Raw genomic sequence first — 25,151 nt, 5'->3', positions numbered from 1 at the left:
TCTCATTACGGCTTCTGTAACCGACACCCGTCGTGTTTGTAACAGATAACGGGAAAAGTATACCTGCTGGACAGAGAACGGTGCCGAAATGCCGCTTCGAGCCAAAATGAATTAACCTCGCAGCGCCACCCAAAGGGGCTATCGATTCTCTCCCAGCTCGCTCCATTTCTCGCCATCGCTCGCTGACAACTAATGGCCCCGAAATGCACCGCAAGTGGAAAAACGGAGAGATCCTTCCGCCCCATGTTCTGCCTTATACATTCCTACTGTAGCCGAGTACACAGAGGCGCTCCAACTCATCGCTTTGAGCAATGAATACAGGTAAATGTTTAAAGGGGGTCTTGCTGGGTCGTACCATCAAGCATAATGTTTAGGAATTTATAAAACCCTACTGTAGATCCAGCTACCACCACTAATAATACATAGCTTGCAATGCGAAAAGACCAATTCCTAATGCAAGAAATTGTTTATGGCAAATAATGGGATCCTATCTTATAAAAGAGAACGCAGCCAGAACATGGTACTCACGTATTCAGTCGGTTTTGCGTTAAAATCGTAAACGCGAACGCTCACTGCGTTTTCTAGAAGTGCAAACTCACACAAATCGCAGGGAAACAAAACGGTACTTTTCCGCGTTAAGGCAGCTACCTATTTACACCGATGAGACGTTTAAGGTGATTAATGCTCAACTCACACCGTGAATGACAACGACAGGGAGCCCTTTACGGTCTATCGATACTCTTGTATCGCTTCCCGGAGCACCATATTATTTGCTTAACACTAAGAAACAAAAACAGCCCCCTGGGTGTCGGTTAACACAATTCTGGTGGCGCTGAACACATTTCCTTCTGTGTCCACGGTGTCGAGTGGCACAGCGTGACCAACGGTGGTAAAAATTTAACGTGACCGAAGACCATCACGCAACCGGCGAGCGCCAAGCTGTCAGCTGGTGGAGAGCGCAGAACGAGCGGGCATTCAGAGAGCCAACCTGCAAGGAAGGAACGAGTTAAATGTTTAATCCATGCTGAAAAGAGCCACAGCGCTTCAGGTGTGGAGCCTTCTTCAGGTGTGAAGAGGGCTGAAGAAGGGTCCACAGCAGAGTCGTTGTGGCTCTTTTCCTTTCAGCATGTAACAAACCTTTACAACCTAACTACTGAAACTTGAAGTGAGTACCCGTAAAAGTGCCGTCCGAAATTTCCCGGGAACAAGATAACAGATACTGTACGCAGTTCATTTGAGACAGGTCTTTTTGATTACAGAATTATTTTTGATTACTGTCAAGTCACTGCAGGTGTATCCTGGTCAATATTTAAAGAGTAGGCAAAAACCTATGTACAGTACAGTTTCATATCGCCCTATCATTTCTACTTGTGATAGGAACGCGGTTAAGCCAGGAATGCTCGCTGACGGGGTGTTGCACTTCATGTACACCTGAGACAGTACACGTGCTTCTTTACAATTCCGCCCCACAAGAGGCGTGTGACGATGCTCTTCTGTGGTTTAAGTCAGTGCTACGTTGCATGGGACGCTTTTATTGCATATGTAATGCAAGATATATGAATATTATAGGAGGCAATGTTGTTCACAAATTAACTATTGCGTTTAAACGCAATACTATCTCGTACAAACACAATTACTGTCTCGTATAAACGCAGTATTTTTTTCTTCCTCAGAGGGGCTAATAAGCTTCCGTACTTTTGTGGTCTTATTAGCGAAGATCTTTTAAATCGCTATTGCCCCGATCGGCCTAGCTGTTGAAGCCACTGCATTGTGAAACACTATGAGGAACCAACGTTACGCACAAGAGGCGAAAATTCGGCCCACCGAACAAGTTTAGCGGATCGTAGGTAATTTACTGAAGGCTCTCAACCAGCTGTTTCTTAAAAAACAGCCAGGTGATATTCTTGAACGACACGGCTGAACAGCTTGTCCTACGCTCCCACGTCCCTTGTGTCAAGAAGTGCCTCCTGTTCGCAGGCCGGAGGAAGCACAAAAAACGTAACAAAAGATGACATGGCGCTTACCAGCAGGCAAGTGACATGCAATCGATGTGGAAGACGGTCTGGAATTAGCGATAGAGATGACAGAATGAGCAACAGCTTGACCAGGAGAATTCCTTCTTGACACCGTGCACTGTAAACCTCACTCGCAATACACGTTCTCAAGAGATTCCTCGGTCTCTCCCTCCAGCCCCGCCACCACGTTCACAAGCGATTCTCACATTCAGTCTTGTGTAGTGTAAGGAAAATAAAAACAATAAGAAAGCCAGGTGGTTTGCAAAGTTTCAAAACTTTGTTGAATACTTATTTTTTTCAAGGTAATGTTATGTACATTTTACAATAGACAGAATACCAACATCATAAAGATGCCCTAAAATGTATTTAAATACATCTAAAAAAGTTTCATTTTTTAGTAATTCCTGCAAGCAAAATACCTTTCTGAAAATACAAAAATCAGAATTCTGAAACGCAGTTGCTTTCTTTTCTGCAGAAAAACCTGCCATGATTAAAATTTAATGAAGGATTTTTCCCACAAAACAGGCTCATTTTCTACATGCTAGAATTTTTAAACAGTTCAGTGACACAATGTGCTAACTACATACACAGATAATATAGTAAGAAAACACTCAACCTGATGTAAAGTTAAAATCTTCATTAATACACTGAAAAAGTAGACATAACATGCCTCCTGAAATCAAAAATACAAAAATTAAATGTTTTTCTTAAAAAGTTCTTCCTTACTTTAAGGATTTTTTTTTAAAATGAAGCTGCATGTTTTTGTACAATACCATTGTACAATAAAACTGGTAATATACATAAAAAATTAACTGGTGTACATCTGAAATACTCTTTTTCCATCTTTACCATAAAATCTCTATACTGCTCTTTAACAATCGTACAAAATAAGCTAGCTCTTCATTTAGAAAAGTGCCCGGATCCACTAAGGCAAGGGTGTCAGACTCAGTCTCTCCAGAGGTCACGTCAGTGTTTCACACCAGACTCTCCTGCTACTACACTAGGTTATCATTCTGCCTAACTGGAGGCTGTGGGGAACATTAACATCTTCTAAATAAAACACGTCCAGCCTTTCACTCGGACGACTAAGCAATGCCTGGTCCCCGGAGAGAGATCAGACTTCAGTCACACAGAACCACCTTACGAACTGTGCACCCCGGTCCCTGGTGCACAGACGCACCCCGGTCCCTGGTGCACAGACGCACCCCGGTCCCTGGTGCACAGACGCACCCCGGTCCCTGGTGCACAGACGCACCCCGGTCCCTGGTGCACAGACGCACGAGACAACCCTGGCCCCATGCTAAACCAAGAACAGACTCAAGTTTGTCAGTTGGATGTAAAAGCGTTTATCTGCCCCCCCCTCACCACGAGATCTGCCCAGATGGGAGGGAGGGAGGGACTGGGAGCTGCTCTCCAGCAGAAATACAAAGAGGTCTGGGACAGACCTCGCCGGGCTGGGCGAAACCCGTCAGACTGGATCACTGATGTCTGACACCCCTGCTCTACATTCACTGGGGGACAGAGAGAGAGAAACAAAATAATCACATAACAGTCCAGGCCCTTAACTGTGTGAATGCAGTCAAAAGAGGCAAAGAATGAACAAATCACCTTTTTAAAACCTTTTTTTTTGTTGCGAACCTTTAAAACAATCCTGGAACCGTCAGGCAACACTGACAACCGAGTAGAGGAGTTCTAGGGACAGCGCAGTTTCTGATTTCGCTTCGATCTGAACCGGGTGGAGACTTGCACATGATCGATAGGTCGCCACACAGAATTTCGACTGCATTGAATGAAGGCTTTTTAAATTAGCAAAACTGAAGACAGAACATATTCCTAGGATGGTTTCAAACCACAGTGATGAAGCCTGGTATATGCTGGTGCTACAAGAACGCCGGCTTTGAGAGTAACAGCACCTCCGTCTTGCTTATGTGGCCAAAGGAGGGGGAAAGAGCTGGCAAATCCGTGCTACATTTTTAATACTTTATTTCAAAAGGCTCTAAAAACAGTATGGGTTGCCACTTTCTCCATTCACTCCCCAACTGCAATGACTGTATGCAGAACATAGCTCCGGTAAACTCAAAATAAAACCGAGGGACTGTCACCCACACTCTGGAAGAGAATACAAATAGGCAGTATCTGCACAGAGCACAACGTAAGATCTAGCTGCACCAAAACATCTGGGTTCCGATTAAAAAAAAAGGTGGGGGTGAACATTAAAATTGAATACCTTGCCTGTAGAGGCTTCATGTCCTGTATGCCACACTACAAATGAGTTGCAAGGCATTTGATAAAACCAGACATTGCCAAATGGCCCATAACAGGGAGTGTATACAAATAATTCAGTGATTGACATAAAACACAAGGACAAAAAATGATAAAGGAGCAGAAGACTGCAAAAAAAGGACAAATGTGTAAAAATCTCACGGTGCTCGTACAATGCACGATTTCATGTTTGTTGACAGATATATAAATCAAAATGTGCTGCCTCAGTCAGTCTGATAAAAGAAATGCCACAATTTCATTCACACTGAAAAAGCAGAGGGCTAGGATATACCTATTTCGCCCCAGTAGACTGCAAGTCATCACTATGGTTTAAACCATTCTTCACCCTCCTATCCCACTCTTGATCATAACCCTGTCCATGATCATGATTTGTACAGAAGTTTAAAAACTACAGTGAAATATTTTTTACAGAAACAATATAAATTCAGGTCTTATGAACCGACTTAGACTAAATCTAGATTTTTTTTTAACAAATATACAATATGCAGGCAGACAAAGCAGGAAAACAGCCATTAAAATACATATGGGGAAAAATATTAAAATGGACTATTACCAGAGTATCTATGAAGCGCCTCAACTAAAAAGGAATGCATAATGAAATTCTAGGCTAGAGTAAGTAAAAACTTTTAAAAACCTGAACCAGGGGGAAAAAAAAAATCTAAAGATTTACTGGCCATTCCTGTTGAAACGAAAGCCTGACATGAGCAAGTGGCTACAGTCCCATTTGGAGCACCAGAGTCGAGTCATTTTCTTCTTTGCAACAACATCTTCAGTTTAATACGGGTTGAATCTGCTGCTGGCCGAAATGGAATACTTCGGAATACCGAGTCCATGCGAAGCGGAGGAAAAAAATTCCGGGAAAGCCTGTCAATGGTTCCTTCCTGGTCTTGCCTACAGTATGCATCATGTGGATATATATTCATATATTTATAAATTCTATAATCGGAGATCAGTTGCTTCAAAGACCTTGGGCTTCGATGTTTTCCTGGTTTTAAAAGCAACGTGGGGTAAAAAAAAAAAATGCTGAATTTCAACAGTAATGGCAATGTTTTAGTTGTAACCCAAGGGTTCTTGCAGGTCTTTTCATTTTATTTCCGTGTGTTTTTTTGTTTTTTTTTGCCTCTCCTTTCAGCCATTTCTGTCCCCACTCGGGGGTTCAGTCTGGAGGCAGCAAGTCGTGCAGGCGAAATCTCTCCCGGATGTGCGGTCGCACGTCCTCGTTCTGCAAGGCGAGAGCAGAGGAGATGCAAATAAATCCACAGGAAAAGGAGCAGGACACTTGAGAAGCAAGGGACAGCTTCTCCAAGCCTGAGCTTTCTCTGCCTGTGGATCGCTCACCATTAAACTCAGCTCATTTAACGACCGGTTTATTCACCTTTTTAAGAAAAAAAGGTGTCAATCCAGGATGATTTTGGCATAGAAACCAATCAACACTTCCCCAAGACCAGACATACACCAATGTATTCAAAGAACTGCAGATTCCAGTGGCTGAGTGCTGTTGATAAATAACTGCATGAGGCACTGAATTTTAATAACGTGCCTTGCTCTAAACAAGTATAAATCGCAGGCTTTGTGGAAATGATGGCTATATAAAACGTACAGAAACAAATATGAAATTACACAAGTGCTATAGTACAACCAGAACTTTTCCCATAGAGGCTATGGTGCATGCTAGATGCCCAGTGCTACTCTGCAAAGCATCAAAAATTAAAGCAAAGCATCCAGGGTTTAACAACCATACCAGTTCAACAAGCTTCTCCAGGAAAGGAACCAATTTCAGGAGCTCATTGTCATTCCTATCCATGAACCAGCTCTCTATAGGAATCCCATTGGAAAGCTGTTGGGACAAGCACAACCAGTGTTTCTAAAACAACGTCTCACGAAACAAACGGTCAACCTCATCTTCTCAGTCAGCAGCGCGTTTGTCACAAGGTGATCGACAAACGTGTTTTGAGCTTACCTGGTATGCGAAGGCCTGTGGTGAATTGTCAATTATAATAGTCTTTGACAGATCCCTTCCGAGAATATTTAGGTCTTTGATATAATTTCCTTGTACACAAACACAGTGTTCACGAAAAAGTCTGTGCCTGCAAAAAAAGAAATAAAAGTCTTTGTTAACTCATTAAGCATGTTTGATACATGTCTGAAATCGTTTGCCACGAAATAAAAACCAAGTTAGGTGATGCAACACAACATGTGTTAGAAAACTAGTATGAAAACGTACCTAACCAACTGCTTTTTGGGGTCCAGGATGTTAAGCAGTTTATCTGCATAAACCTTCTTGGAGGCAGTGAAGAGAATTATCTGTGGATATTTAATTACTATTATTACACATACCATTTTTACATATTTCACATTCTCAAGCTCTATGGCATACATCATAAATGTATAGCTGACAAGATGAATTTTATAAAGTTTTGCCCGAAGCTACAAAAGGCAAGACTTGTGGAGAATGAAACAAGAACACAATCCTGTCAAAGAGGTCACTGAGGTTATCCTGCGTGTGTTGCAATGGTGAAGCCCAATTATTAAAAAAAACATGATTGGGTGAGAAGGAGAGGTGAGAGTAAAAAAACTCTCCTTTTGAGATGCATATGCATAACTAATACTTTCAGTGCTTACTGTCACCAGGTCTAATTCTAATGTATTCTGATGTAACATCCATATATGTTGGACAGGTGTTTGGGAGAGCAGCATCCAGGAGGCGCTGAGCTGCTGCTGCTGCTGCTTAATAGGTGAAGTGAGAACTCTCTTCTGAAAGGCCTGGAATGGGAAGACTCGGCAACAGAAATGAGACTCACCTCATAAATCTGGGACATGCGCTCAAGGAATTCTCTAAAGAATGGCCTCAACCGCACATACACCTGAGGACAAAAGGACATTTTACTTCTGTTCTACCAGAGAAAAACTGTATACACATGGTCTATTCTTTTTCAAAATGGTCTGTAACTTAAATTCTAAAACTTTGAATTAAGTTATGTTATGTTGATCCATTAAGAGACATCTGGATGAAAAAGTATTTTAAGCCATCAGTTATACCAAGAATCAAAAGCAAACACTTAAAAACATTTAGAAACTGAATTATAAACTGCATCCATTCTTGACTGTTGCAGGTATGGCAAATGTTAAGCCATTCTCCCTCTAGTGGTGAACAACACTAAACCCTCTGACCAATTCTTAAAGCACAGGTGATCAGCTGCAGTGAAAATGCTAAGACTATTGTAACGGGGGAAAACGTTACAGCTTTAAAACCTTAAAATTTCATAGTAACAGAATACAAATTTTCCCGGACCCTTCTGTAAAACCCTTTACTCCTCTGTTGCTAAGGGCTCTTTTTTGATAAAACTATTTAAATAAAGTCTGTACCTGGTATATTACATCTTGAAAAAGGACTGGGAAGGTGAGGGCTGCATCTTCCAGCTCATTCAAGCTACAATGTACCAAAGTTTCATCCTGTGGGCAAGGAAATAAAATATCCATGAAGAACAGCTTTGCATCTTGTGTCTCACGGCATATCACATATCATAAGAGCTATATTCACCCTGCAACTCACAACTGGCAACCCACTGAAGCTAAGCAGGTGTGAGCCTGGTCTGTACCTGGATGGGACATCTGGAAAAGCTAAGGTTGCTGCTGGATGAGGTATTAGAGGGGCCAGTAGAGGGCGCTTACCCTGCGGTCTGTGTGGGTCCTAATGCCCCAGTATGGTGACGCTATAGCATAAAAAGCCGCCATCCTTTGGACGAGATGTAAAGATGAGGTCCTGTGGTTATTACAAATCCCAGGGCATTTCTTGAAAAGAGTAGGGGTGTTATTTGGCATCATGGCCAAATTTCCTATTGGCCTTTATCCATCATGGCCTCCTAATAATCCCCATCTAAGAACTGGCTTCATCACTCTGCTCTCCTCCCCACTGAGAGCTGGTGTGTGGTGAGTGTACTGGCGCACTATGGCTGCCGCTGCATCATCCAGGTGGGGCTGCACATTGGTGGTGGTGGAGGGGAGTCCCCATTACCTGTAAAGCGCTATATAAGTGTAAGGAATTATCAACATTTTCCATTTCTCAGCTATATTCACATTTTACTGTCTTATTGCTTTCTTTAATCTCACGGGCTGGGAAAACGCACAAATGAGGAATATTAGTGTGGCTGAAATTGTATTTTGGCACAGGCTGCCTGACAGTAGCACGATTAACACTGTTCGGCTTATAGCTCATTCAGTCACAGGTTCATATTCACTCACCAAGTCCAGAACTAAGGAGAACTCGGGTGTGCTTCTGGTCTTGAGAGGGAGAGCTGGTTTGCGGTTTAGCTGCTCATCTGTCAGAGGTGGCACATGCTTGATGAAATAATATCTGCAGGAAAGAGAGGGGAAAATCTTTGCTCAGTATGTGCTCAGGTGAAAAATCAAGACAAAAATGCAAACAGGGGATAAGCAGGTGATTAGAGAACTACGGACTTCAGTTGTAAATTGTTTTTTCTTTAAAATGACTATTTTCTAAGGGGAACTGCATTACCCATGATTTTGCTGCAATACTGAATCGTGATGTAACAGGCTCATGCGTTTCATCCACTATGACTTTTAAATCTTATATTAAAATATGAAGAGCGGTGCATTTTATTAAAAACTTCATAAATGCTCCAATGCAGCTATTGTCAAGGATGCGGAGCAAAGCCTGCTCAGTTCTTTGAACCGAAACTTGTGAGTGTTGTGTCACAAGCTCAGTGCTAGATGTTAGTCACAAGAGACAGGTTTTCTTCCACTGCAAAGTGCTGTTATCCAGGGAGAAGGATCCTGATTTAAAATTAAACATTTTGGAGACTTTAATCTGAAGTCTTGCTAGCTCTTTTAGCTGGAATTATCTACACCTTTTAGAAAAACCTAAGTGTATGCGCAAACAGCTTAGCACTTAGAAGTAGTATGTCAAAACAGTCATTTGCATATTACTATTGCATGATCTGGCCTTTAAAGGGGTAGGTTTCACAGATGGAAACGCTAGCTCAACAAGAGCCCTTCCCTCTCCACCGTGCTCACAGGGACATGTCACTCACGGGTCAAACACCTCCCAATCTTCTTCATACGTCCCTTCAGAGGGAGCTGTGGTGGCCTCAGAATAACCACTGTCTGGAGTTGACCCGGGGGCTGAAAATACCAGATACAACAGGAAATAAATTGGACTTCAAATGGAAAGACTCAAAGATAAAAGAAAAGGAAAACCCCACTTCCTAAAAGGACAATGCTGCCTGAGCAACACTACTTCTTTCAGAACTGATCCAAAGCCATCACTAAAACTGCAGTCAGGCCAGGGTAAAGTTAAAAGTAACCATGTAACAATTCTAAAAAAGGGCTATATTTTTCTAGACGCTTTTTTAAATATATATCCAAGACCTTTGCTGTAAGTAGCTTGACGAATTTCCTTAGCTGCTTCTAGCATTTGCTCATCTACCCATTTTGATGTCTGCACACCTTGCTAGTTTACGGACTATACAAGATCCTAGACTGCGGTTATGCATTTGGGAAGGCAGTTGTTCTATTACAGATCCCGGCTTTACATGACCCCCCTGTTCACAGCCGTGCTCGTACTACACAAATGCTCCCTCCTCGCCCGACGGTCAGGGCCCGCAAGAAGAAACCGACCTGTGAGGGGAGGCAGGTCGGTGTCGGACACTATCTCCCCCTCCTCAGAGCCGCTGTCTGCTGGGGGGCTGGGGTACAGGATGCCCTCGGTGGAGGTGGCAGTGCTGGTGGGCATCTCCTCCACCTGCTCCATGTCCAGTTGCTTGACAATCTCCTCGGCCTCGACGGCCTGGCCAGGGGAGTCGGACCCGGACGTGCCTGGGGAACACGGCGAGGGAGCAGCGACAGTCAACACGGCCGCCACACAACCCGCTGCCCAGCCTGGCTGGGAGAAGCTCGCTTCTCGCCGTCGATTTTGACTCGTCGGTTTGCAGCTCACCAGCGCTACGACCCGAACCGAACATTTGCCCGCCTCCAAAAAAGATGAACAACTTCAGGTATAAAAATAGAGCCAGCATGCAGCATTTCCACTACCAACTCCCCAATTACCAACTTAATAATCCATCCAGTTTGTAGTATTTGTTTCAGACGGCCACCAACGTAAACATCACCTTCGCAAGGAACTTATGACAGAACTTGGTTTTTTTAAAGGAGAGCTGCTGTAACAAGTACATTCTTGTTATAAAAAACAGGCCAGGCCAGGGGTGTCAATTGTCACGCGACTGGTTACAGCTGAAAGTCTTACCATTCTTATTTGCTGGTGAAAAGAAGTTGAAGACGGGAGAGAAGATGGTCCCCAGGAGAGTTGTCCGTGGAGGGCTGCCAACTGCATCAGGGGGCTCCTCTAACTTCCCATTGGGTTTCACAGGCTTGCTCGTGTTGTGATTTGTTGCATCTACATGAGGAAGAATGAAGAAGCCGTAGAAACTGAGAGAACGGTAACGAGGATAATCAGCTGAGAAAACAAATGCTTTCAAATGACATCCTCACGCTATTGGAAACCCGTTTTCACTTAGTCCTCGGTAATTTAAGAAGGCTTCTGGGCTTCCAAGGACTTAAGGACGAGTTTAAAAAAAATCAGCTTTGGACCACTGAATAGTTTACTCTCCCAACAGCTACAGAACTGTAGTCGTGCACCAGTAGCGATACGGTTGGTCCAGCACAATATTTACAGCAGTTGTGAACGCTGGTTTGTCAGAAACTACTGATGAAGACCTTTTAATGGTCTTTCCAGCAGCAGCTCACTGCAACTGAACCTGGGGAATTACATAATGGCCAACGTCAAGAGGCGTAAGTGATGAAATCTCCAATAGCTATAATTTGTATTACAAGGGCTTCCACTCTTTACTAAGAAAGCAATCTCCAGGGCATTTCAGCTGTTTTACATCATGCCTTTTCACCTTACGTAGTCCGCCAACAGCCTTGCATTTTTCCAGCTGTTGAATGTGCAATAATATAGGTCAGGTATGAATGTGGAACAGCCGAAATGCAGCGCGTCTTCCTTTTACGTGTAGAACTAACCTTTACTTGTTCCTTAGCTGTTCAACATAACGTGAGCAGATAAGTGTCAACATTAATGACTGCAATATGCAATTATATTTATTAAGCTATACTGAACTAGACAAGTCAGGTGTTTTCACAGCCTTATTTACCACGTCTGCCTGTAGAGTATCCATTTATGTAGCAGGGCAGTTTAAAAGCAAGTAAGAGTAAATTACTCTTGATGATAACTCCAGTATCCCACCTGGCTGAACCCACAACCTCACAGTGACCTGGAGTTCAGTTAAATAAAGAGCCCCAGCCACTACTCAACAATGCTGACACTTGTACTGAAACACCTGAAAGGTTTTATGCGGTGTTCACAAAAACAGATACGTCGGGCAAGGAAGAATAAACTGAGCCTCAAAGCATTCTCATCCTCCCACGTTAAAGTCACCGAGGCAAACATGAAATTGTTCAAAAATTCCTTTCATTCATGTAGAATGTTTCAGTCCAACAGACCCCAGAGCCTTGCACACGTGGCAGAGTAGGTCGATGTGCAAGAGCCACAGTCAACACAAGGTGAAGCAGGCGTGAGAATCTGCTTCACCAACTGAAATGAGCTACAGGGAGGGGAATTCATCAAGGAAGACTAAGGCTCTGCTCTTACAAACTACTTCAATGTCTAAGCAGTCCGAACCCCAGGTTCTAATGTCTCATCTGAAGACCAGCACGTCTTACACCACAGTATCCCTGGTTTCCACTGTGGCTCCAGTTTATGGAAAGGCTGGTCCAGAAAGAAGAGCGCCAACTATTGGTCCACTAACCAGGTGCCTGCTCTGAGTGGTGCTTTCTAAAAGAACTTACTTTCTTCCTAAATTCCAGTTAAAAACAAATGGAAGGGTTCTGTCTTGTCCTTTAGCTCTGGCAGCTGTTAGTGATGCGGCAAAAACAAAATCCCATTTTTCAGCCAACATCAACTTTGGCTGTTTGTGTCTTGGTCCTCTAAGAATTCACCTTGGCTGCTTTTTGGAGCAGCGGAGTTCTCTTTTATTTTTTGATGCCATAACTGAAACAGTTAAACAATTTAACTTCTTTCTCAGATAAAAGCATCAGTCTATGATTTTTTTTCTAATGGTGATAAGTATGTCATGCACTGTGCAGTGAAAGAAGTCTTCTTCTTTAGATTTTCAATAAGCACCCCTTTACCGACATTATCCTCTGCTTATCTGTGTGAAAGCATCAAAAGGAATTTGAAAACCCAGAGTTTCATGAAGAACATGCCAAGGAATCCATCATCTCCACAAAGTTTTGAATTATCTTGGTCAAAACTCTGGCACTGAGGTCCACCTTTAAGTATCGCACGCAATATCTTGTCCAAAGGCCTGTCAGCAGAAGCTTGATAACTGCCTACAAGGACGTCTTTCTTCACAAAGCAAGATAGAAAAATAATAAGTCCCGCCTGAAGCTGCTCTGCAAGGAAAAGCACTACAGGTGCACGGGTCTGAAAGTTCTCTAGGAATCACCCTCGTTGTCCGGCAAGCGAAGCAAAAAACGTCTTGATGAACAGGGTTAGCTGCTGCTTGTTTCATCAATGTACTCAAGAATTAGGCACTTTGCCAATGTGAACGTCCCTGTGGCTATCAATGAATCGAACTATGGTCAATCACAGTTCCAGTGCACACTTAATTACTACCAGGAATTTCTACCAGTGAAACCAAGTGTACACCTCTGTGCCACCCTGCTTTCAAGAGCTCTCCCAGCTTCCATTTGGTGCTACGCAGGCAATATGGTGGCTGAGGCTTCTCAAGGTAATGGGATTTGGAAGTAGCTTGGTAGTTGTCCTCCTTCCTATATTTCTCAGGATCATTTAGGAAGTTCCGGTTTATTCGGGGGGTCAACCATGGGGAACTGCAATAATTTCTTTGGAACAAGCAGTTGAAACCGCAGCTCTCAAAAAGCTAGTGTACAGGAATCTCTAAGGAATTCAGAATGCTCTTTTTCCATATACAACACAGCAGCTGGACTTTCGACATCTTCCATCGGCCTTTCTTTGAAATTCGGCAAGTTTCATTGCCGATGCTTCAGCAATGTGTCCGCCATACAAGTTAATTCGTTTAACTGTTGCATTTATAGCATCTAAAAACTGTCATGAATGCAGCAATGTAAAGAACAAAATGCATACAACATAAAAACATGCTGTATGTTGCAATATACAGTCTCAAATCATAATAATAGTATGAGAAATTCCTATACCATTCAACAGTACTAGCCCCTAACCCCTAAGAGAGAAGCAAAAACACCATTTCCCTGAACATGGATAGTAAAGAATAAGAAAAATTGCCTTTATATTCAATTTGGTAAATAACATTAACCTTAGCATGTCATGGAAGTTGTCTCTCTTTGAAGTAGAGGTTTACAACTGTTTTAAGGCAACAATTTTCTTTCAGTATAAGCTTTTAGTAAAATATTATAGATCGTTTGATGCTCGCTTATGATATAGGTCTATTAACTCAACTTCAGGGTTATGTCCTGGGTTTTAAATGATCAATTTATGTTTAAGTAAATCCAGTGAACATTCCAATTTTGTAAGGTCTACAGCTTTACTGGTTTTAATTTATCATGCAAAAATGTAGGAATAAGAGGATTTTGGCAGTATATGTTATAAGATTAAACAAATCTCAGACAATGTTAAATTTTAATTTTAGCACTACTATTTACCAAACACTGAACGCACTCCTGAACAAACTGCTGCAATGGTTAAAACACTGAATTCCTGATGCTGCTGAGGGAGAAGTGGACTATCCACCCGCTTGCTCAATCAAATACACTTATTAGAACTTGGCAAACAAAACTGTTAAGTTTTTATAATACCTAATATGCTATTATCATATTATTTATAATACTATGCTACCATTTACTATAAAGCATCTGCGGTCCCAGTTATGGGATGAACTTCCCACACTTTCAACCTACAGCAACCTGTAACACACACCACATGGTTGTGCGCCAACAATCCAGCTACACAAAATCCCCATTATAATCATGATGCGGTGCTAGACAGTCTGCTTCGACCAGTCACGCCCTCTGCACCCAAGTGTGTACTATCAGCATTCTGTTACCATACACTTAGTCCTGGAAAAAAATATCCTCCCCTCCCCCCAACCCCACTTTCCATGACTTTTCCCAGACTGGATATGAAACTAGACATTTTCCAGGATGCATGTTGAAGCCGGATTCCGTTTTCCACTGGATCCTGGTAGCCGACAGGGCCCATGGCCACCCAGCACTGCGACACTCACCCCCGTTCACGGGACTTTTCCGCCGGACCCGAGAGATGGGCTTGCTGGGAAGGTCTCCTGTCTGCGGCGTGGATGATATCAAGTTATTGTCCAAGTCGCACTCGATCCGGCTCCTCTTCGCAGGGTTCTCCTGCTCCACCTGGCAGAGAGACGGGATCATTACAGAGGATGGGAGAGTAAACTAAGCAAACCTCCCGTGCTTGAACATCCCCTTTCTCTCTGCACTTCTGCTTGCTGGCCTGTTCTTACCGTCATCGCATTGGAGCTCAAAGAGGTCATTATTCTGAGAACATCCGAGCCTGCTTTGGCAAAAATACCGCCAAGTTAACCATCCTGTTTTTCATATTTGCTATTTGGGAATTGATGCACAGCACGTTAACCGGTTAGGAAGGCTCGGATGGTTTTTAAAACTTTCTATCGATACTCACTGTAACTGCAACATGCAATTACAGCGCGTTCTCAATGAGCATAACCTTCATAAAAGGTTTTTTCCCCCCCCACTCGCACTGATGGCGATGTTACAGTGATCTTGTTCTAAATAAAAACAAACGTAAAGACTATTTGGAGTGTGCGATTATCTTCCTTAATTTAAAAAGATACAAAGTGACTCATTAAAACAAAGAAAGCTAATATCCTTTGTTTATTCTGTTTAAACTAATTTATACATGAAAGAATCTTGAAAATATTCACATACGATATATCTCGCATCTACACTAATCCCCTTTCCATTCCAGAGGGAAACACCTCTGCTATTACCTGCAAACACCAGGGGAAGAAAGGATGTAAAAGCATGGATGAAACATTCGAAGAGTACAAGGAAATCTGCGCAACTCCACATGGGCACCACGACACACGGCACTACGCAAGCCTAGCACGCAGACTCGCATCCCGACACACACACACACACACGTCATCGCACAGCGCGCTGGTCCATAAAGGGGGCCGAGTGGGCTACCTTGGCAGCATTCCCTCGGATGAACTTCTTGATCGACGAGAGCAGGCCAGTCTCGTTCTTCTGCGGCTTCACGCCCGCGACCTGCGTGCAGTCCTCCACCTCCACCTCCGAATGCTTCCTCTTGGTGCGGGAAGTGCGCGGCGCGAGCACGGGATTCGACTGCTGAGAAGCCTTGCGCATTCTCAGCCTCATCTTCTTAATGGTCACATGTAAAACTGAAACGGGCGGAAGGAAATGGAGCGAAAACAGCATTAGACACTTGCCTCTACTAAAATCACTCCCAGCTCTCGCTGGCGCGCGCACACACAAACACACACACACACACAAGGCATGCAGTCTCCTCGCCTTAGAGGACAGCAGAGGGCTCCAGAGGAAACATCTATCAGTTAAGCAGTACAGGAAAACAGCCCCGCAATTACAAATCAGAAGCACATGGCCGAGAAAGCTGAACCGTACTGCGGTTTCTAGGAAATGCTTTTTTTTTTCGGATTAAAAAAAAGGCAGTCTTAAAAGGAAACTGCTCCAAGGTTCAGGTTCAACTAAAAAAAAAAGTTTCTACCCATCAACAGGAAACGTACAGCTTTTCTTTCACTGCTACGTGATGCTTTCTAAAGTACTACCAGCACTGGAGAGAAAATTATTGAACCTGAAAGTTATTAGGAAAAGTGTAGTTACAAATGAAACCCCATTTTCACAATTTTAGAGAGATTGTTCAAGGACTTAATTTAAAGCTCATGATGGAGGTTTTTTGACATCTTATAAAGTCAGTGTTGTTTCTGCTCAGGAATAAATAAAACTGAGTGGCCACAAGGTAGATTTCATGAATCCACAAGCTACCTTTGTTATCTTTTAAATAAAACTATATGCTTCATTTAGTCTTTGAGACAAATGCTGCATAAACCCTGCTTTCCTTCTCCACGGCTGAAGGAATACTTTGGTACCCAAGCTGAATTCTACTGTACGAGCGCATCTGAAGGGACCTTATTCCCTTCCCTGATGACATAAGTGTGAGATGAGTAAGGCTTCCAGCGGGGGCTGGAAACAAGCTGGGCTGTGTGACAGGGAGAAAATAACCTGGGACTCCTCGCTTACAGGCTCTGGGATGGAAATCCCCAATAAAGGGTGGGACTGTGGACTAGAACAAGGAGACATAAAAACCAAAACAAGAAAAAGAAGTGTTACATTTATCACATTAAATATAGAATCCAGCCACTTAAAACAAGAGATGAGTACCTCCTTTATAGAGGTTCAAGTCCCCAAAAAACCTACAGTGCCTATAGAAAGTCTACCAGTCTAACAGTCTGAAATCAAGACATTAAATCAGACTGAGTGAATAACAAATATTCAAACATTGTGTAAAGTAATTCCAAATGTCCTAGAAATATGGGTTGCATACACATATGCATGCCTGAGTTAGTACTTGGTGAAAGCACCTAGAGCTTGATTTATCGCCGTAATTCTCTTTGGACAGGTGGGCACCAGCATAGCACACCAAGATCTGGCAAGGTCTGTCCATTCCTCCTTACAGAACAGATCAAGTTTAGTCAGACTGTGTGGGGACCGTGGATAGACTACGGCATTCAAGTCATTCCACAGATGTGCTGAGGTCAGGGCTCTGACTGGGCCTGCCGAGAGCCTTTACCTTTGTGCTCCTTAGGAGCTTCACTGCTGTTGCTTCGGCTGTTGTCATGAAGAAAGGGGAAGTCTACCTTTCAACAAGAACCTGTCGGTATCTTTCTCCTTCCAGTTTCCTCTCTGCCTTGACCACTGCCCCAGTCCCTGCTGCACGGAAACACCCCCATAACACAATGCTGCCTCCACCACGCTTCACAGCAGGGATGGTGCTCTGTGGTATCAGCGATGTGCTGTAGTGGTATCTAGGTCGAGAAGTTCTATCCTGGTTTCGTCAGACCAGGAAACGTTTTTCCCCCAGACGTGGCTTCAAGATCTCCAAAGTGTTGTTTGGCATATCTCAAAACAAGAGTTAGTGTGGGCTTTCTGAGCAGTGGCCTTCTTCCTGCCAGCCTCCTGTACAGCCCAGACCTGTGGAGAGCTTGGGACATTGTTGTGAGATGTACACAGAGATGCGAGATGTAGTTTTGACTGGTCTTTGACAGACCCGCAAGTCCTTCAGAGTTGCCGCTGGATTCTTGATGGCCCGCTCTACCAAGTCTCCTCCTTCTTGCTCAATTTGGAGGGAGGATAAGATCTAGGAAAGATCTTGGTGCCGCCATATTTAAGGCCTTTGAAATTCTGAAGTTGTCAGAAACACTACAGCTGAACACAGGTGGAGGCAAATCAGCTTGCTGTGCCATTTGGAAGGCAACTCGCGATACAAGAGCCAATTTACAACTGCTGATGAGTATACTTAATTAAACCATTTTTTCCAAGGTTCACAGATGTAATTCCTTTGCTGAATGACTGAACATTTGTTTGTTTTTCATTTACAAGTTGTTACAAAAGGTTAAATTCTGATTGAATATGTGTAACTTTGCCAAGTGTGTGGAACTTCTATAGGCACAGTATTATATGAAGGTCAGCCACCAACTTCACCCAGGCTATGGATAAACCAAGACGCTAGCATAGACTTTAAATGGTTACGGTCTTTATCCTGCTTTATGTGCACAACAGTGATTTTTAGAAGTGGCCAATATGTCATATTGAAAAACTGAGGCGTCTATAATGCCGTTCTTATTTTTTGTACGTAAAAACTCAGGTTACAACTTTCTTTGAATCTCAGTCCTTGAAAAATGCATACAAAACCACAGCTCAACATCTGGTTGCAGTCAAGATATAATTTCCTCTGCAACCACAATATGTCATTGTGGACTGTGAAAGCTGAGATTTCTCGATCTATCATATACGTTCTCTTTCAAATGTATTAACCAAAAAAAGGAACCTCCAGAATTGCCTCAGGCAAAAAACCTGTGGTCCCGTTCCGTGTTTGAACTAGGTTTAAATAATGCAGCTCGGATAGTCAAACTCCGTGTTCATAAACATCAGCCACACATCTGTGGGCCCTGGCAAGTGCAGTGGAAAACAGCCAGGTCAAAACCCGGACGAGATCAGCTCCACTCGGGTCACGAGGAAACCTGCTCAAATTCTGCAACAGTGGATGAGCTTTCGCTGCAGAGCTGCATGCAAAGCTGCTAAGTAGAGCATAATGACTGAAAAGCCAAGAAATCAGAAAATTAGCTACTGCATCCAACAGGCAAATAATAAGTATCTACCACTGCAAAATGACAGAATGACGGTAAACATGAGAAATATTGCTGCGTTCATGAAACAGACCCTTGTGAATCAGTGTGTAGTACCCGCCTGACAGCCCTCTCTAACAGGCTGCTGCCCAGTATAGCAAGCATGCTGCAGAGCTAGTCTACAGACCTTGCTGAAAGTGTGCTAAGCTTAATGCCTGTTCCGAAACTTTACTATTAAATGGCTGATGTATTTATATCAAACAAACTGCAGTGATAAATATTACTTTTTTTTTTACATATGACATGCAACTGGACTCAGCAATACTGGGCTAAGGGGAAAAGATCACAGGCACTGCTGATATGCAGCAAACTGAATCCCTCTGTCTGCGCCCCATGCTCACTCACAGGCAGGTTGCTGCTCCTTCAAACATCCTTCATCAGAGCTCATGATGCAGCCATTAATGTTGTGCATAACAGTCCCTCAGTCCAACCATAAAAACAAAGCAAGACCTAAAAAAACACCATCTACAATATTACATTTTAACTAGAACCAGTTGGAATCATATGCATGCCCAGATTAGCAAAAAGAAAACATAATGACATATCCCACTGTTTTTCATAAAGCCTTGCAGTCAGACTTAGTGTCTGAAAATAAGCATTCCTAAAGAATACAATTCCCATTTCTCAGGGTTTTCCTCCACTGCCAAGAAATACGTCCAGACTTGTCAAACTATTGTCAGCCTGCCAATTCCACAACTACTGTATATCACCTATTGACAGGGACGGATGCACTACACAGGCATACTCCTAATTAATGTGTCCAGTACTAATTGAAATCATCTCCTTTAAACAGCAATGTCTCACATTAAGTCTACATGAAGCAAAAGCACTGTTCTTTCTCTGCTGGCTTTACAGGTATGATTGCGAAGTAGAAACATTTCTAAATCTTCTGCCTCTGTTCGTTAATGGGCAGGACAATTCATTTGTGCTGTCTACTGAACTGCAGTGCACATTTTGCTGCAAATTTAACAAGAACATGTTATAAAAAGGTATTGCAGATGTCTTTCTCTTCCGAAAAACAGCCATCTCATACAGATAAACTATATGAACCTATATACCGGTGCAGTGAGAGGTTTTCAAAATGTTTAGAAAAGAAGGACTTTTGGGAAGAAAAACTGTTCTGAATTCCAAAACATACATCTGTACCTAGAAGAGATCCTTGAGAATCATTTACACTACACCTCATTTTTTCATAAAGCAAGTACATACCAGGTTAAAAAACAGACATTTTATAACAGACTTCACATATGAAAGGCATCCTAAGACACTGAAATGGATTTTCTAGTAGATCTCGTCCAAGTAAAATAAAAAGAAAACTGCTGCTTTCTCTAAAATTCATATATTACACTGTGGGAATACATAACTGATGCAATGTGCTCACCGCATTGAAAATTTGTTTCAATCTACCATTATTAAACGCATACATTAACTTGACTTTTTTGCTATATAGTTTTATACTAGCTATACCTATAATCTGGTCTACTTCAAGTAAAGAATCAGGCTTGTGAATTGAAATCAAAGGTTTTGTGCTTCTGAATCACAGAATAAATACTTGAAAGCATCTTGATCATTTAATACACAGCCTATTCTCAGTTTCTTGGCGCAAAAGAACATCTTTATTGAATCCAGCCCAGCAAAACACCAGATTACAAGGAGCATAGCAAAGTCAGCATGCATTGTTTTATCTACAACAATCCTAAAGCAAAACCAGATGAAACACCTCCAGTGTAGGCGAGGCCTATACACGTGTTAAATTGCCAGTCAAACCCATGTCCAGCCAATACATTACAAAGCTCCTGATACAGAATCATTATCCCCTCCATTACCTCACTAACTCAGCCGTGGGTCTAATTAATTGATTACCGAACAGAATTCTTCTCTGCCCCCTGGCAATCAAGCACCGACTCCTACAGCGACTAGAGACTAAGAAAGTTTGGTTTTAAATTACTTAATTCATGGCAGAAAAATAATATGTAACAGAGAGTACACATCACTGCTACCACTGCAGATATCTGCTTTCTACAGTCTCAAACAAAAATCACAAACGCCTGTTAGATGTACAATGGAGCGGTATACATCTCAGACCTTATTACATGTTGGCTGGAGACTGCGATATCCTTATGGCTTTGTCACACTCAGGAATGACAGCCCAAAGGCACAGCGCTGCCAGCTGAAGTCTGAACAATGAAGAAGCCAGGGGTGAAGGGGGAACCCACGAGTCAGGAGCGCCGACGGGCCTGGCCAGGACAAGGGAACAGCCCTGCCCACGACTCGGCTGATGCCGCATCCTGATCTGAAACACTGGAAGGAAACGCAGCCAGAAACAACGCGAGCATCTGTCATCTTTCAGCTCATGCAGCAAGCATGCTCCAGATCTGGCTGCAGCAGACACAGCTTTGTTGCTTCATGAGTCTCTCTGCCTATTTTTACCAACACAAAGCATGACTCATCTGCAGCTTTCAGCGCAGCGCTGCCAAAAGCACGAGCAACATCTCTGCCACTTTCGTTTTCATTAAAAGAAAAAAAAAAGGCATGAAAAGTTTAAGTATTCTACATAAATTGAACCAGACAGTCAGTTCATCTTTCACTAGTAACTGTACACTTGATGTTTTTTTAAATGAAAAACAGATGTTATAAATGCACCGAAGACATCCACCCCCCAATATCATTCCATCCAAGGAATAGCACTACTTCCACGTCTTCTGCATTTCTCCCCTGAGGCTAATTAAGGAGAAATGTTACTAAAAACGAGTGAGGATGCCACTTTCCCCCTACTTCCCCTTCATACTATATACATTTATGTTAGTGCACAACAATGATACCAACAGTTAAAGGAGATTCAGGATATGTGAAGAAAAATGTCCTCTTAAGACTAAAGCTATCTGCGTGTTTCTGTATTAGTTGCATTGTCACAAAATCACTCTAAAATGCTTCAGAATTCACACAAATACATTTCACTCCAGTTGCATATATTACAAATCATTTAACCATCTAGGAGGCGGGTTCAGAAGAGTAAGGAAAAATTAATAAGGCCTTCAGCTGAAACAGCTGCCTTTATTCCCTGAATAAAACAAAACCATGTCTTTCAAGCCAGTAAAAAAAAAACAGCCTCTGTCATATTCCCATGTGCAGTAAAGTTGAAAGCTCGGTAATGTTCATGTGCAGCTCAGCTCTGGTACAAAGATGAAGGGACCTTGTTTCTACCTTACAGCCTGCAGAGCAAGCTGCCAGCTAACCAGGCCACCACAGCAGGGCAGACCCAGGCAAAGCTGGCACAGGCTTACTGCCCGCTGCACAGCCTGCACACTGGCATCACACCAGCACACAGCAACACCACCACTGGCATCTCCACGTTTACCCACACAGGACACCCTATCCTACACATGGCACAGTTGCTGAATCGCCACAAAGAAAAGAGCGGGATTATCTGAGAATGGTTTTAAAAAAAACAAAACAAAGGGTTAATCTAATGAAACCAATTCATCAGAACAACTTGGTCATTCAAATGCCCACTGTGCTTCAGTAAAGGTTTAAGATGCCCCCCCCCCCCCAAAAGAAACTCCAAAAATATGGGTACAGTTAGTGTAATAATTGAATCAGTTAAATTTTTAGGGTTTATGAAGGACTCCGAGAATGTGCTTTTGTGTACTAAGCGAATGCGATTTGAGATTATTTCTAAAATACTTTACACCTGCTTCTTTATATGGAAACATTGTTGCTCAATCACCTGTAGTTCAGCGATTTGCATCTCCAGCAATTTAACTTTCAGAACTGCTTTTCAGGCACCACTTAAACACATCCCTGGGAACTGGCATTATGCTGAAGAAAGGTCAACACCACTAAAACACAGGGGGACCTTCACTCAGAATTGCTGGCTATCTATTGAGTCTGCTCAGAGAATTAGTCACATCTCTATCAACAGTGTGTATGCCACAGCAGCTATTAATGTCAGCGGGTTCACCAACAGGAGAAATCTTGTTATGCCAAACTGCAGCAAGCTGTTTTCTAAGCAAGCACAACAAAATGTTTGTTCGTCCTGATGCGGTGGTATTTGTGTTCCAATTATTAATGTGTTCCTTTATAATGCCTGCATAATTTTCAGGTATTATGAAATTTCCAGGTATTTTCAAAGCAAACCACGGGAAGAATCCCACTTTATTAAAACGGGGACAAAGATTAAACTACCCAGCTGTAAAACTGTGTGAGCTATGAAAACAACTGGCTCCAACATGCCCAGGCCAAAATCAAAGAACTGTGCTGGCAACTTTGACCAATCTCAGAGCACTAGAAAGGACACTGAACTCTTGACACGTCAAAAAGGCTCAGTCAAACCCTCCATCCCCACCGTCTCCCAGTCTCAGAAGAGACTTGATGTATCCATACTACACGACTCCCCCCCCTGTAGCAGAGGAATGTCACTGTGACGCAGGCGGGGGATCATTACTGAATGCAGCAGGCTTGAAAGCCAAGCTTTACCTTACAGAAGTCCACATTCCACCTCATTGCTGAGCGAGACAAGCCAGGCTACAAAACCTTCGCCTTGAAAGGCACCATGCAAACGTACACTGTTGTACGACTTAGGTAACGGCAGTTCCAGTTAATCCACTGGTTGTGACATGTTCCGATCAGGTACTGACACTCCAAAGGCAATCGGCAATCTCCTTAAGATAGAAAAACTACGAACATGTCCTACAGCTGCTGGCGACTCCTGGGAGGTAAATGACAGGCTATAAATCTCTCTGCAAGTGTGAAGTGTTAGAAGTACAAAATAATTCTGAAAGAAAGTATATCGCTAGATGACATGACATCGCTGCGCGATTTCCAACACACGCGAAAATCTTTTCAAATACAACTTAAAATACTGTTTTTAGGATGTGTAACACGGGGATTTAAAAATACTGGTAAGTTTAAAATGCCTACCGCACATGACAGAAAAAAAACAGAAACGTGTATCAGGGTTTAGAGGAATTGTAAAAGGACGCCGTTAAAAAAAAGCACTCAAGACACTTATTTCCTCTGTCCACGGCGACTGGAAATATTCACACTCGTCAGAAAAACTGCCGAAGTGCTCCGACGGTCAAGTCAATCGTATTCTCCCACAATGTGCAGGAGCTTGGTGAAGCTAAAAAACAGAATTAAAACTTTCCCTCGCCATGCATTATTTTTTTTAAGAAAAGAAAAAAATAAAAGTTAGCGGGGTGCGTTTTGTTAGCAAACGCAGCCCTGCTAGTAAACACGGGAGCGCGAGCTGAGACGGCGCCGAACGGAGCGAGAAGGAGCACCGCGCCGCGCGCGAGCAACGCCCCCCGAGCCGCAGCTCGAGGAATGAAACCTGTGAATCCGAGCCCCGGCAACTCGAGTGACAACAAACAAAGCCGCACTTTCTCCCGGCTGCAGAGCTTCAAACTTCAGCCGTGCACTGGCGAGAGCACTACATCGCAAACACATGGGCGTTTTTTTTTTCCGGAGAGTAAACGGGGTTTTTTTTTTCCGGGGGGTTTATTGTGTTGGTAAAAGGCACACGCGAGAACCCACCCCCCCCCCCTCCTCCCTGCCAGAGAAGTGGGCGGGAAAGGGGAAGGGGAAATCGGTAGGGCTTCATAATCAAGCCCGGGGCGGGAGATGGGAGACGAGGCCAAGGCCTAACACAAAAAAAGCGCTCCGTTTTCTCACTCACCCGGGCAAGCGTTTAAATTGAGGCATGACTTGGGCTCCAGCGCTGCCCTAACGCCACTACCTGTTTCTCTTTCAAGACAGACTCCCCCGAACAAAGTCTTCAACTACACGTTAATGAGTCATTTAGCCCCCAGGTAGAAGCAACTTGTTCGCAGCAAGGCAAAAAAATAAATAAATAAAAAAGGCACCACTTAAGGTAGCTGAACTAAAGTAGAAGGAAACAACCAGGTAGCGGTGCTGATGCAATTTATAAGAAAGCAAAACAAAGGGGGGGAAAATACCTCGATCTGCCTAGTTGATCTGTGCTGCCTGGAAAATGTCATGTTTGAAATCCCCCGGTAGGCAGAAGAAGCCGAGATTTAAAAACACAGCGCCTCGGTGTGCAGCACGACAGAAGAGTCAATATTTATTTACAGACACACAAACCCCCCGGAAAGCCGCGGGAATAGCGCCCCACTCACTTGCCAAGTGTCGGAGTGTGTCGTTCCCGACGTGGCTGTCTGTGCCTGGCTGCTACTCGGCGCCGCGGGAGCCGCCTGCTGCCTGTGGCCGTCTCGGACTCGCTGTGTTTAGGGACAATCTCTCCGCTCCTGCGCTGCTCCTCCAGTCGCCATTTCCCGCCTCCTTACCGACCCGCAGCACCGACACTCTCAATGGCAGAGACCCG

The 25,151-nt window shown here is 43.3% G+C and overlaps 1 protein-coding gene across 1 annotated transcript; it reads right to left on the bottom strand.

Moving 5' to 3' along the window:
• Positions 1-2,270: 2,270 nt before the first annotated feature.
• On the bottom strand, positions 2,271-25,151 carry ctdspl2b (CTD small phosphatase like 2b). The gene is made up of 13 exons (XM_088920922.1): positions 24,946-25,151; positions 15,552-15,766; positions 14,597-14,735; positions 10,561-10,710; positions 9,936-10,133; positions 9,350-9,440; positions 8,541-8,652; positions 7,665-7,751; positions 7,100-7,162; positions 6,523-6,602; positions 6,259-6,385; positions 6,040-6,135; positions 2,271-5,520 (listed from the first exon to the last, which is right to left on the bottom strand). The coding sequence occupies exons 2-13, from the start codon at positions 15,741-15,743 to the stop codon at positions 5,455-5,457; spliced, it is 1,401 nt and encodes a 466-aa protein (XP_088777048.1). The 5' UTR covers positions 15,744-15,766; positions 24,946-25,151; the 3' UTR covers positions 2,271-5,454.

This window comes from Atractosteus spatula, chromosome 7, assembly GCF_055471065.1.
Source record: "Atractosteus spatula isolate fAtrSpa1 chromosome 7, fAtrSpa1.hap1, whole genome shotgun sequence".
Taxonomy (NCBI): Eukaryota; Metazoa; Chordata; class Actinopteri; order Semionotiformes; family Lepisosteidae; genus Atractosteus; species Atractosteus spatula.
Note: the sequence above shows the minus strand (reverse complement) of the source record. Positions and strands in the feature narration are given on the sequence as shown.